Source organism: Anastrepha obliqua, chromosome 4 (assembly GCF_027943255.1).
Source record: "Anastrepha obliqua isolate idAnaObli1 chromosome 4, idAnaObli1_1.0, whole genome shotgun sequence".
In the NCBI taxonomy this organism is placed as follows: Eukaryota; Metazoa; Arthropoda; class Insecta; order Diptera; family Tephritidae; genus Anastrepha; species Anastrepha obliqua.
The window spans coordinates 33,638,238-33,651,394 of record NC_072895.1 but is presented as its reverse complement, the minus strand read 5'-3'; the positions used below and the strand labels follow the sequence as shown (position 1 = coordinate 33,651,394).

The 13,157-nt window shown below is 35.9% G+C and overlaps 1 protein-coding gene across 1 annotated transcript; it reads right to left on the bottom strand.

Annotated features, from left to right (window-relative positions):
- Positions 1 to 1,027: 1,027 nt before the first annotated feature.
- Positions 1,028 to 13,074, bottom strand: LOC129244795 (uncharacterized). Its single transcript, XM_054882639.1, has 5 exons — positions 12,686 to 13,074; positions 12,497 to 12,610; positions 12,142 to 12,371; positions 1,281 to 1,391; positions 1,028 to 1,193 (listed from the first exon to the last, which is right to left on the bottom strand). The coding sequence occupies exons 1-5, from the start codon at positions 12,791 to 12,793 to the stop codon at positions 1,028 to 1,030; spliced, it is 729 nt and encodes a 242-aa protein (XP_054738614.1). The 5' UTR covers positions 12,794 to 13,074.
- Between the last annotated feature and the right edge of the window lie 83 nt (positions 13,075 to 13,157).

Below are 13,157 nucleotides of genomic sequence, written 5' to 3'. Positions count from 1 at the left end.
TGAGCCAATGCGTGAGAGAAAACTTCTGGCGAACAATTGGTTGTGGACCAGTCAACATTCACTGTTTTAAGTTTCTTTAGTGGTGCAGTTGCGACTTTACCAGATTTTTCGAAAAAACATCTGACCATTCGCTTTGAGGTGCGTCTTCCGCGAACATCTATACTGCGGATTGCTGCTTTGTTTTCAGCTTAAAATGCATTGATCCAAAATTCGCTACCTGTTACGATGTCATAGACGCGCTTTGAACCCACGCGAGTGAATTTCCACTTACACCAATCCAAAGAGAACAAATCTTCTTGACGATCAAATGTTCATGCAATATTGAATGTACGCTGGCCCCACTAACGCCCAAGCATACCTCTATCTTGCAATATGTCCCATAACAATCTTGCGTTATCAATTGACGCACAGCATCGATTGTTTCTGGCAGAACAACCGTTTTTGGACGGCTTTCACGAAATTCATCCCGCCAAGATCGACGGTCACGTTTGAACTCGTTGTACCAGCATTTCACAGTGGCTAAGTGTGATGCTTCAACGCCAAAAGGCGAAGTAAGTTGATCAATTCACTCCTGCCTCGATAATCCACATCGAGAATTACGTAAAATTTTACGAGTTAATTCCAGCTTTTGGGCGAGATGAATTCTTGAACTCACTAAAAAAAACACAAATAAAGCTCGTAAGTGAAAACGGTACATCTCAGTTTATGCTAAAAATACCAAACTTTTCGGCACAAATATCGAATAACAACTCATCACACGAAGGATTGCAAAGGCGCAAAATTAGAAGGCAAGCCTCGTATTTGCGTCCACATGCACATCTCACCATTTTGGAGAGAGCGCAATCGCTAAATTATGGCAAATATTTTAAAGTCGAAGTGTATTATAGTAGACGGAGCCGTTCCTTCTGTCCATTTTTGGTTTAAGGGATCTTCACATCCAAATCATATCCCAAATAAGTTTCATACCACTAAGGTTCGAAATATTTTTCACAGAATTTATTTATTTTCTTCTAATTTTCTTGCTCTATTAAACGCGCATTAAATCATCGATAATATCACCCAGTGGCGCAGTAACCAGGTCCAACGGGTTCTCCTCGCAGGCGGTCGCGTAGTGTTCGCACATCCCATGAGCGCCGTCCACTTCGGCTTGATAGTAAGAAAGGGGAAGATTTTCACTTGCAGATGTGGTCGGTCTGGAAATGGCAAAATCATGTTGTAGTATATTTTTTTATGTTTCATGTTTTAGAATATTTCCTTAAAATTCAGATTAAAGTACTTACGAGAAAATTATATGAAGTAATGTCCCTAGAATGCCGTTTACCTCACCGAGAGCAGAGGAGTTCGTTTCACAAATCAAACGTAGAAGACAGGGTTCGCCACTGTAGCCGATTCTGGAAGTAAAAAAAAAATAAAAAAATTAAAATAAAAACTCGGAAGCCAATTTAAGTTTCTGGTAAGGATATGTAAAGAAAGAACTTAATTCGATCTAAGTATGAATGATTTTGGTTAGCTGTGAGTGGAGCAAAAACATCAGAAGTCTCAGAAAAAATACAGGATATACTGAAAATCGTCGAGTGCCTGAAGGAGATTTAGTAGAAGCCCCAGGTATCTTATTGGGCGGTGTAAGCAATATTTTGACTGAAGTATTGGGTTTCAGAAAGCTGTGTGCGCAATGGGTGCCGCATTCGCTAGCAAATAGAACAAAAGCACATTCGAATGTGACTTTCTCAACAAAATGTAGAGGGTTTTCGGAAGGTTAAAGTGGATTTTGTGCGTCGATTCAACACTTTGGATGAGACTTGGGTTTATCACCCTGATTCTAAATCAAAGCAAGCGGTTAAAGAGTGGTGTCAACCTGGTTCTTCGGCTCCGAAACGAGTTCGTGCCCAGAAACCGACCAAGAAGGTGTTAGCAAAAGTTTTTCGGGATGCGAATGAAATTTTTTTGTAGATTACTTGTGAACTTGTAAAACAAAAAATAATAATAGATAGTAATAAAGCGTTTTTCAGTAAGAGCGCTTCAACTTTTTTTTGAATAAAACACAAACGGTTTGACTTTTTTAACTAATTTTTTTTTTTATTATCGAGTTTGAACATATACATTTAAGTATGAAATTCGATTTCTTTTGCATGATCACCGCGTGCACGTTTTACGAAGTCCAATCGTTGAACCCAATTTTCGACCACTCTTTTGCATAAATCGGCCGAAATTCCAGCAATTTCGCGTTCAATATTGGCTCTGAGCTCACAAATCGTCGCCGGCTTGTTACTGTAGACCAATGACTTCACATAACCCCCAAAGAAAATAGTCTAGAGGCGTCAAATCACACGAGCGCGTCGGCCATTCGACCGGTCCATTTCTGGAAATAATGCGCTCATCGAACTTACTCTTCAACAAATCAATTGTAGCGTGTGCTGTGTGGCTTGTGGCCCCGTCCTGTTGAAACCACATGTCGTCTAAGTCCTTACCATTCAATTGCGGCCAAAAATAATCGTTTATCATGTCGCGGTATCGATTTCCATTCACAGTAACGTGGCGATCGTTCTCGTCAACGAAAAATATGGGCCAATTACGCCGCCGGCATGTAAACCACACCAAACAGTGATTTTTTCGGGATGCAACGGTGCCTCATGAATCACGTGTGGATTGCTTTCTACCCAGTAACGCATATTTTGCTTGTTGACAAAGCCATTGAGCCAAAAGTGAGCTTCATCACTGAAGATTATTTTTTGGAAAAAATCTGGATTACAGTAGGACAACAGAACGATTATTTTCATAAAAAATTTGCACGATTTGCAATCGTTGCTCAAATGTGTAGCGTTCCATGATGAAATGTATACTAATGAAGTTTACAAATGACAAGCGAAAAATAAAAAATATTGCGTCGTTCGCCCTCCCTATCGGAAAAAAGTTGAAGCGCACCTATTGAAAAACGCTTTAGTAGACCAGCTCAAGGAAAAAATTTGTAAAAAAAGGCCCAGTTTGCATAAGAAAGAAATTATTTTTCATCAGGACAATGCACCGCGTCTCACAAGAGCATTTTGACAATGACTAAAATCTATGAATTAAAGTTCTAATTGTTGGAGCATCCACCGTATTCACCAGATTTGGCCCCTAGCGACTTCCATCTGTTTCCAAACCTAAAGAAATTCATGCGTGGAAAGCGTTTTTCATCAAATGTTGAGGTCATAACAGCTGTGGAAGCGTATTTTGCACGCCTTTCAGATGCTCACTTCAGGGATAAAATTCATAAATTGGAATCTCGTTCGCAGAAGTCTATTGTTGTTCAGGGAGTCTGTACTGAATAACAAAGTGTATTTCAAACCATAAAATTGTGTTTATTTTATCGAACCGCAAAACTTATTGAACAATCTAAAACTTTAAAATAAAATTAAAAAAAAATCAGCTTGAAAACACAAATTGTTTGACTTACCGTCAAGTTTTTGTAGCCACAGGCACCAGCTAATATACCTATGAGTGATTCTCCGCGTACCGCAAATTGTGCAGTCTTGCACAATCCCCCCAATAATCAAACATCTTAATGGTAATCAAGTATGGGCAAAAAGTGATTTGGATATGACTGAGTTATTCGCACAATAGCCTCATCTTTGAACCATGAGAAAAGCAAAGCAGTTCCTGCCTCCTCCCACTGTCCAAGAATCTCTTGAAATTGAAAATTTTACCATTGATGATTTCTCCAAGAAAATTTCATTGATCACCTAAAGCATTAATAAAACTCACTTCAATAATCAATGCATGCTTGAATATTCAAATATATATCAATGCACTGGAAGATTTCTGAAATTAAAATGATTGCAAAGCCGGGAAAGAATCCCAATGAGGTCACATCCTATCGCCCAATAGCATTACTTCCAGTAATCGGAAAGCTATTTGAAAAATTTGTTTCCAAACGCCTAAAGCAAATAATAGAATACAAGCAACTAATAACTTCCCACCAATTTGGTTTTCAAGAGAGACGATCATTCACGATCGATCAAATACATCGCTTAGTATAAACCATTGAAGAAGCTGTAGAAAACAACCAAGTTTGTTCAACAATATTTCTTGATGTAGCTCAGCCATTCGATAAAGTGTGGCATGAAGGCCTAATTTGCAAACTAAAAACGATGCTGCCATACAAAAAATATATATTATATTGGTAAAATAAAACTAGTGATTGCAAGAAAATCATTAAAAATACATATTTCTTGGACATCATGTCTGAAGTTCGCTAGATTAGCAGACGTCAAAACACTTCACTGACAAACTTTATATTCAAAATTCAATTGAATTATTAAAAAAAAAATTAATAACTTCACTGATTGGCTTCGCTATTAGATTTTTCATAATATTTCATTATTAACCGCAACGAAACAAAATTGACCTGGAGCATAAATGCACCCTGTATATCGTTGTGGGCACCACTTACCTACAAGCCAATGCGACGTGCACCATTAATTAGCGTTATATTTACGCATAATACTATTTTTTTTTTTTTTTTGCCGTACCCCGTTCTATTTTTGGCTAAGCAAGTGCGTCGAAGAAATATCATATTTTTCACACCAAATATTTAATTGGCTATAATTATTAAGTCTACTAAACACTTATTTGATTTTTGGCTGGGTGTGGAAAATATTGATAAACAAAAAAATAAAAAAAATAAGAAAAAATTGAAATTTAAATCGATGCGCCTAGTTGACGCGTTGATCACTCGCACAGTGGATGCGCAGATAAACAAAATTTAAATAAAAAAAGAAAATTAAATAAAAAAAAGGAACATTTAAATAAAAAAAAAATTAAATTAAAAAAAGCAAATTAAATAAAAAAAAATTGATAAAAAAGGAAAAATTAAATAAAAAAAAAATTTAAATTAAAAAAAGCAAATTAAATAAAAAAAATTTATAAAAAAGGAAAAATTAAATAAAAAAAAAAAACAAAATCAAAAAAAAGCAAATTAAATTAAAAGAAAAGGAAAAATTAAAAAAAAAGTAATTAAAAAAAAGCAAATTAAATTTAAAAACATTTATAAAAAAGGAGAAATTAAATACAAAAAAAAAAAACAAATTAAATAAAAAAAATTAAAAAACCTAAAATTAAAAAAAATAATATTTTAAAAAAGCAAATGAAATAAAAAAAATTAAATTAAATAAGGAAAAATTAAATAAAAAACAAATTTAATGAAAAACTAAATAAATACAAAAAGGAAAAATTAAAAAGAAAAATTAATTAAAAAAAAGCAAATTATATAAAAAAAATCAAATTAAATAAAAAATAAATAAAAAGATGTAAAACTAAAAAAAAATTAATTAAATAAAAAGCAAATTAATTTAAAAAAATATATAAAAGAGGAAACATTTAAATAAAAAATAGCAAATTAAATAAAAAAGGAAAATTTGAAAAAAATACAATTTAAGTAAAAAAGCAAATGAAATAAAAAACTAAAAAAAAAACAATAAATAAAAAAAATTAAATAAAGAAAAATATATTAAAAAAAAGTAAGAAAAGAATTGGAATTTAAACCGTTGCGCACAGTTGGCGCGTGGTCACTCGCACAATGAATGCGCAGATAAAAAAATTAAAAACAGCAAATTAAATAATAAAATAAAATAAAAAAGGAAAAATTTAATAAAGAAAAATTTAATAGAAAAAGCTAATTTAATAACAAAATAAAAAGATAAAAGGAAAAATTAAAAATTAAAAAAATAAACAAATTAAACAAATAAAAAAGCAAATTAAATAAAAAAAAATAAAATAAAAAAAAAATTAAATAAAAAAATTAAATAAAAAATTAAATTAAAACCAAAAACAAATTATTAATAAATTAAAAAATAAAAAATGTAAATTAAATAAAAACAAAAAAAAAGTAAAATTAACAAAAAAAAACTAAAAAAAGCAAATTAAATTTTTAAAAATTTATAAAAAAGGAAAAATTAAATAAAAAAAACATTAAATAAAAAAAAATAAAAAAACGTAAAATTAAAATTAAAAACAGCAAATTATATAAAAAAAATTAAATTAAGTAAGGAAAATTTAACTAAAAAACAAATTTAATGAAAAAATAAATAAATAAATAAAGAAAAATTAAAAAAAAACATAATTAAAAAAAAGCAAATTAATTAAAAAAATATATAAAAAAGTAAAAATTTAAATAAAAAATAACAAATTAAATAAAAAAGGAAATTTTGAGAAAAAAAATTTAAGTAAAAAAGCAAATTGATACAGAGATCGAAGACGCGCCACCTTCCTTACGGAAAAGTTCGGCAAAACCCCTGAGGAGGAGCTGTCCGACCAACAAAGGTCAACTCTCGGTTGGGCCCGGGAGTTTCTTCGGAAGTATGAGGCGTCCAAAGAGAAACCGAGTGCAGCTAAGCGGCAGCGGTCTTCAGAGGATCCTCATAGCTCCAACGACCCCAAGAAGCACAAAGCTTCCTCTGAGGTCAAAATACGCAAGTTCTGCGAAGTTGCCAGAGATAGTCTGGTCATGGCGGTGGTGGATAAAAGCCACCCTGACGGTTTCATCTCTCCATCAAACTGGAAGATTGTGGAGAGAAAACTTCAGTTGGGATACCTGGACGTTCTGAAACAGAACCCAGGGCCTCCTCCTTTCTGCTCTGACGCGGGATGGTTCCAGGCAAGGGTCAAGTTGATCGCGTGCTCGGATCAACGTTCGGTCAGCCTGTACGGCAAGGCCCTCGACCGACTCGGCGAGGTATGGCCCGGAGCGAATCTCCAACTCATCAAAAAGAGTGAAATTCCTAACAAACCCCGCGGCAGAGCAAGGATACCTGTAGAGCCATCCGATCCGGAAACCATCCTGGAGCTACTGAAGATCGGAAACCCGAACCTACCCACCGAAAACTGGAGGGTAGTTAAGGTGGAAGAGCCTTCAGGAAACTCCAGACATGTCACGCTGCTCCTGGACCAGGAAAGCGTTCAAGCACTGGACGACCGCAAGGGGATTGTGGCATTCGGGTTCACTACCACTACCATTTGGACCTATCAGCCGAAAAATCTCCTCGCACCCAGCGAAGAGAGTACGGCGGCCCCAGAGATGGATGTCGATAAGCCTCTCTCACAAGATTCGACGATTGAGTCCGACTCGGAATCAAACAGCGAACTTGTGGGAAACTTATTTAACATTCAACTCGAGGACGAGGATAGTCTTTTAGATAGCGGTGATGACGCGAACGCCACAGTCATCGAATGTCCCTCTAAAAGTGCTGCAGATTAATCTGCACCACTCTAAGGCTGCCTCGGCAGCCCTCATTCTTCGTCTCTCTGACCTCAGAGAAGACATCATTCTCATCCAAGAACCTTGGATATCAAACAACAAGATATGCGGCCTGAAAGATAGGCACTACACCTTGTTTCAAGGTGAGGCTAACGGTAGATCGCGCTCTTGTATTCTCATTCGAAAACATATTAATGCTTTTCTTCTTCCCCTTAGCAATGCTGACACCACTGCCATAGAGGTTGAAGCAGTCCACGGCCCGATCTGGATTGTGTCGGCTTACATGCCTTACGACGCAGCGGAGGCGCCTCCTCCTGAAGCAGTGAGGAGGCTCGTCAATACGGCGCATCTGATCCAGAAACGCGTCATTATTGGAGCAGACGCTAATGGACATAATACTGTTTGGGGCAGTACAAACAACAACACACGAGGTGAGCAACTTTTTGATTATATTCTAGCGAATAAGCTTGATATATGTAATAGAGGTGATGTCCCTACGTTTCTTAACTCGTCTAGAAGAGAGGTACTCGATATTACTCTTGCTAGCGAATCATGTACACAACTGGTGCAGGACTGGAGCGTTGATAAACAGCACTCTTTTTCCGACCACCAATATATAACATTCACTTTAAAAGCCGAAACGGCAAAACCCATGAAGTACCTTAACAAAAAACGTATGAATTGGATCAAATATAAAGAACATCTTGCCAATGGACTTCCTGATATCAGGCAGTTTGAAATGGCAAATAAAAACGATATCGAAAACGCTGTCAACATAATAACGAAGACGTGTCAAAGCGCAGCACGACAATCTTGCCCCCTGACGAAAACAGGAGGTAAGCATAAACCTTTTTGGTGGACTCCAGAAATCTCAGAACTTCGCAATCGAACTCGGAAACTCTTTAACCAATCTAAAATAACAGACGAATGGGAAGAATATCGACAATGTCTCAAAGACTTTAAGAAAGCCGTCAGAAGTGCAAAACGCACATCCTGGCGATCATACACTCAAGAATTAGAGAACACCTCAGAAGTAAGCAGACTACGCAAGATTCTTGCTTCAAACCCAGTCTCTCCCAGTTTTATCATGACTCAAGATGGAACTTGGACTACTTCAACTGACCACACTCTTAGAATACTTCTAGAATCTCACTTTCCAGGCTGTGTTGCCAACTTACCTGCACTTCCCAGCACTTTTCAGAGTAATTATGGGAATAGATCAGATCTAATCAGCTCTAATAGCATCTCTACAGCAATACTAAGCTTTAAAAAATTTAAATCACCAGGTCCTGACAACATCATTCCAGCAGAACTTCAAGAAGGACTAGAAATTCTACTGCCTTGGTTAACCACGATCTTTAACAAGTGTTTAAATCTGTCTTATCTTCCGACAATTTGGAAGAAATCGAAGGTAGTATTCATTCCGAAAACGGGGAAGCCTTCACACTGTAAACCAAACGACTTCAGGCCCATTAGCCTAACCTCTTTTTGCTTAAAAGCTTTTGAAAAAGTCTTAGATGAGCAAATCAAAACCCAACTTGATACTAAGTTGATCTCAGAGGCACAACATGCCTACACTAAAGGGAAATCGACTGAAACGGCACTTCATTCACTGGTGCAAACAGTGGAAACTTCCCTTCACAATAAGGAGTACTCTCTTGTCGCATTTATGGACATAGAAGGTGCTTTCAATAATATTGAACCCAACGCTATTTTGTCTGAAATTGCCAAATTGGGTATCAATTACTCCATCCGAAAGATGATCGAACAAATGCTCCAAAGTAGAATAATCACTGCAGAGCTTGGGTTAAGCCGCATGAGAATGTACGCCGTCAAAGGCACCCCTCAAGGCGGAGTACTTTCACCCCTTCTCTGGAATCTCGCTGTAAACAGTTTGCTCCGAAATCTCGAAAAAGCAGGCTGCAAGGTTGTAGCCTATGCAGATGATATTGCTCTCTGCGTGTCAGGCAAACACCTGAATACTCTTACTGAGCTCATGCAACGCTCAATCAATATTCTGTCAAAATGGTGCACCGAATGCGGACTAAATGCGAATCCAGCAAAGACAGATCTTGTTCTCTTCAATAGGAAACAACAATCTCCTCCACTGCAAACAATAACTTTAAAAGGGGAATCATTACTCCTATCTGACTCAGCTAAATATCTAGGAGTTATTCTAGATAGGAAGTTGAGTTGGAAATTGAACATCGAAAACAGATGCAAAAAAGCCTTCATAGCTCTTTATACTTGTAAGAAAGCTATAGGCAAAACCTGGGGTTTTTCACCTCGGATCATTTATTGGATATATACCTCGATCATCAAACCGATACTCTTCTACGGTGTGGTTGTATGGTGGACAGCACTCGAAAAACGGTGTAGAGTAGCCACAATTGATCGAGTTCAAAGAACATCCTGCCTCCTGATAACAGGATGCTTAAGTACAACACCTACTAAGGCTCTAAATACGTTGCTTCACTTGCTCCCTATCGATCTGGCTGGCAAAGCGATTGCAGCGAAAGCAGCGACACGCATGAATGCTATATCGAAATGGAATAAGTATCTTGGCCATTCGGCCATACTGAACAGGAACACTGTTATCTCTTCCGACATAGACTATCATGTAAGTCTTCCATCACCACCCTTGCTATTCTCCTGTTCACTCCCAACTAGGGAAGAATGGAAGACAAATCTTACCGAAATCGATGGCCCTCTGACTATATATACAGATGGTTCAAAACAAGACGGCAAAGTGGGATTTGGAATCTTTTCCAATTCCCCTCACATCAATCTATCATTTAGATTACCCGACTACTGTAGCGTATTCCAAGCGGAAGTATGCGCTATCTGGTATGCTGCGAAAACTCTCTTAGAAAATAGAATATCACTAGAGGATATCCGCTTTTTCACCGACAGTCAAGCGGCCGTTCGAGCACTCAGCTCCTCTTATACCCACTCAGATGTGGTTCGATCCTGTCTCTTATCTCTTAACGAGATAAGTGTTCAGAATTCTGTCCAAGTTATCTGGATACCGGGTCACAGTGGATTCGAAGGTAACTGCAAAGCTGATGAGCTCGCAAGAGCTGGAGCTGCGCAATCATATGTCAGTAACTTACCCACAATCCACATTCCGCTCTCAACATGTAAATTACTCATTGATCGAGAATTTCACAGCGTTGCTGATCGGAGGTGGCGAGTGGAAACTACTTGCGTTACGACCAGACAAATCTGGCCATCCTACAATCTGAAACAGACAAAAACCCTTATAAGTCTTTCGAAACACGAACTAAGGCATATAACATCTCTTATCACCGGCCACTGCCTTTTGGGCACTCACGCACGTCGGCTCGGGGTTCCTCAAAACGACCTGTGCAGATACTGCGAGGACGAAGATGAGGAAGTATCGAGCAGACATTTGCTGTGCAGTTGTCCGGGTCTAGCCAGAAGTCGACTCGCTCTTCTAGGCTCTCCAACTATTGACAATCTTTCAGTACTCTCGGACCTGAAAATCGAATCTCTCATCAAATTTTCGAAACGAATTAATATCTTTGACCAAAATCTACAATAAAAATCTCGGTTAGGTGGAGAAATCATTTAAAATAATGAGCTCTAGGGCAACACAACGGACCCAACTTGCGGTCTATGTGGCACTCCGATGCGGGGTCACCCTTAAACCAACCAACCAACCAAAAAAGCAAATTCAATAAAAAACTAAAAAAAAAAATATAAAAAAATCGCACAGTTAGCGCGTGAATCACTCGCACAATGAATGCGCAGATAAACAAATTAAAAACAGCAAATTAAATAAAAAAATAAAATAAAAAAGGAAAAATTTAATAAAAAAAATTAAATAGAAAAAGCTAATTAAATAAAAAAATTAAAAAGGAAAAATTAAAAATTAAAAAAAGTAAACAAATTAAATAAAAAAGCAAATGAAATAAAAAAAATTAAATAAAGGAAGGAAATATTTAATTAAAAACAAAAACAAATTAATAATAGATTAAAAAATAAGAAATGAAAATTAAATAAAAACAAAAAAAGGAAAAATTAAAAAAAAAACTAAAAAAAGCAAATTAAATTTTAAAAAATTTATAAAAAAGGAAAAATTAAATAAAAAAAACATTAAATAAAATTAAAAAGAAAAAAGGAAAAATTAAAAAAAGTAAACACAACGGACCCAACTTGCGGTCTATGTGGCACTCCGATGCGGGGTCACCCTTAAACCAACCAACCCAAACAAATTAAATAAAAATGCAAATTAAATAAAAAAAATCAAATAAAAAAAATTAAATAAAAGAAGGAAAAATTAAATTAAAAACAAAAACAAATTAATAATAGATTAAAAAATAAAAAATGCAAATTACATAAAAAATAAATAAAAGAAGGAAAAATTAAATAAAACCAATTAAATAAAAAAGGCAAATAAAATAAATAATAATAAAGGAAAAATTAAATAAAAAGAACAAATTAAATAAAAACAAAATTAAATAAAAAAGGAAAACTTAAATTAAAAAACAAATTAAATAAAAAATAAATAAAAAAGGAAAAATTAAAAAATTAAATACAACAGCAAATTAAATTTAAAAAAACTAGAAAAAAGGAAAAATTAAATAAAAAATCAAATTAAATAAAAAAATCAATTAAAAAAGGAAAAATTAAAAACAAAACAAATTAAATAAAAAAGCTTAAAAAAAAAACAATTCAAAAAATAAATAAAAAAAAGTAAGAAAAGAATTGGAATTTAAACCGTTGCTCATAGTTGGCGCGTTGCTTACTCGCACAATGGATGCACGATGAAAAAAAATTAAATAAAAAAACATTAACTAAACCAAAACAAATTAAATAAAAAAAATACAAGAAAAACTTACTGACTACTACGTTATTTTGGAATGTTTTTGTTTTGCATTACTGACCTTTCAAATTTGTCCCTGAGTAGATGGTAAAAGTGCGTACGCGTCAACAGAGAATCCAACTTGCTGCGCAACTGGCGTCGGTGTGGCTCCTCTTTGCCATCACTCGTTGCATTCCCTGGGATCTTTGTTGTTGGCTTTATTGTAGTGGTTGTAGTTGTATTCGTGCAGTCGTCACAAAGTTCGCGTGCGGCCTCAGATTGACTGAAGATATCATCGTAGTCGATCCCTGTCTGAAATGAAAAGGCGAGAGAAAACTAAATTTCGCAATCGGCTAAAAATTCAAATCAACTATCCGATTATAGCTCCATCTCAGCGCAAATTCATTTTAGTGGCTTATGATTACTGGCTTACGCACCGCAATCGGAGGTATACCCAAGTTATCGGGTAAATTGTAGTTCGCCTCGAAGTTGTACGACAGGAAGACGTCGCGATGCGGCAACTCGATTGGCACTGCAATGGCGAAAATCAGCTGCATTCAGAGAAAACAGTTATTTGATGAGAGAGCATTGCACTTTCGGCGCGCCGAATAGCCATTCAAACTTACACCCAATACAGTATTATCCGGGAAAAATAGAGTAGCACCGCACAAGTTGCAACACCACAGTAAGCAGCAGAGTCCTGTGCGAAAGCCCAACATTTGTTTTGAAGCCATTTTGTAAGCGTAAAATATGATTTGTCAGATTACAAGCACTTGCACGTCCGTCCACTGAAGCGACGGAATATCAACTGAATCCTCAAATAAACTTTTTTTGGGGACGCCAGCCATTTGCCACACGCGTTGCGGAGTGCATGAGAATAAAAATCCACTTCACGCATTCTTTCATTGGTGAAAAGCGTTAAAAGCCAACTGCTGCCGCTAATTAGAAATGCCAACACATCAGATGCGCGCGTCGTATTAGAAATTTTCAGAAGTTTGTAGTTTGCCATAGTAACCGGGCTTCAACTTTGCAGAAGACTGGATTTACAATGATTTTCTTTTCCGTCTTTTAATGGAAACTAACTTTAATTATGACTTA

Bases quoted from the DNA above. Each gene is read 5' to 3' on its own strand.
- LOC129244795 (XM_054882639.1), bottom strand. From the start codon at position 12,793: ATGGCTTCAAAACAAATGTTGGGCTTTCGCACAGGACTCTGCTGCTTA. The intron at 12,611-12,685 runs GTAAGTTTGAAT...CTCTGAATGCAG, and splicing joins CGGATAATACTGTATTGGGT to CTGATTTTCGCCATTGCAGT. The intron at 12,372-12,496 runs GTGCGTAAGCCA...TTTTCATTTCAG, and splicing joins TGGGTATACCTCCGATTGCG to ACAGGGATCGACTACGATGA.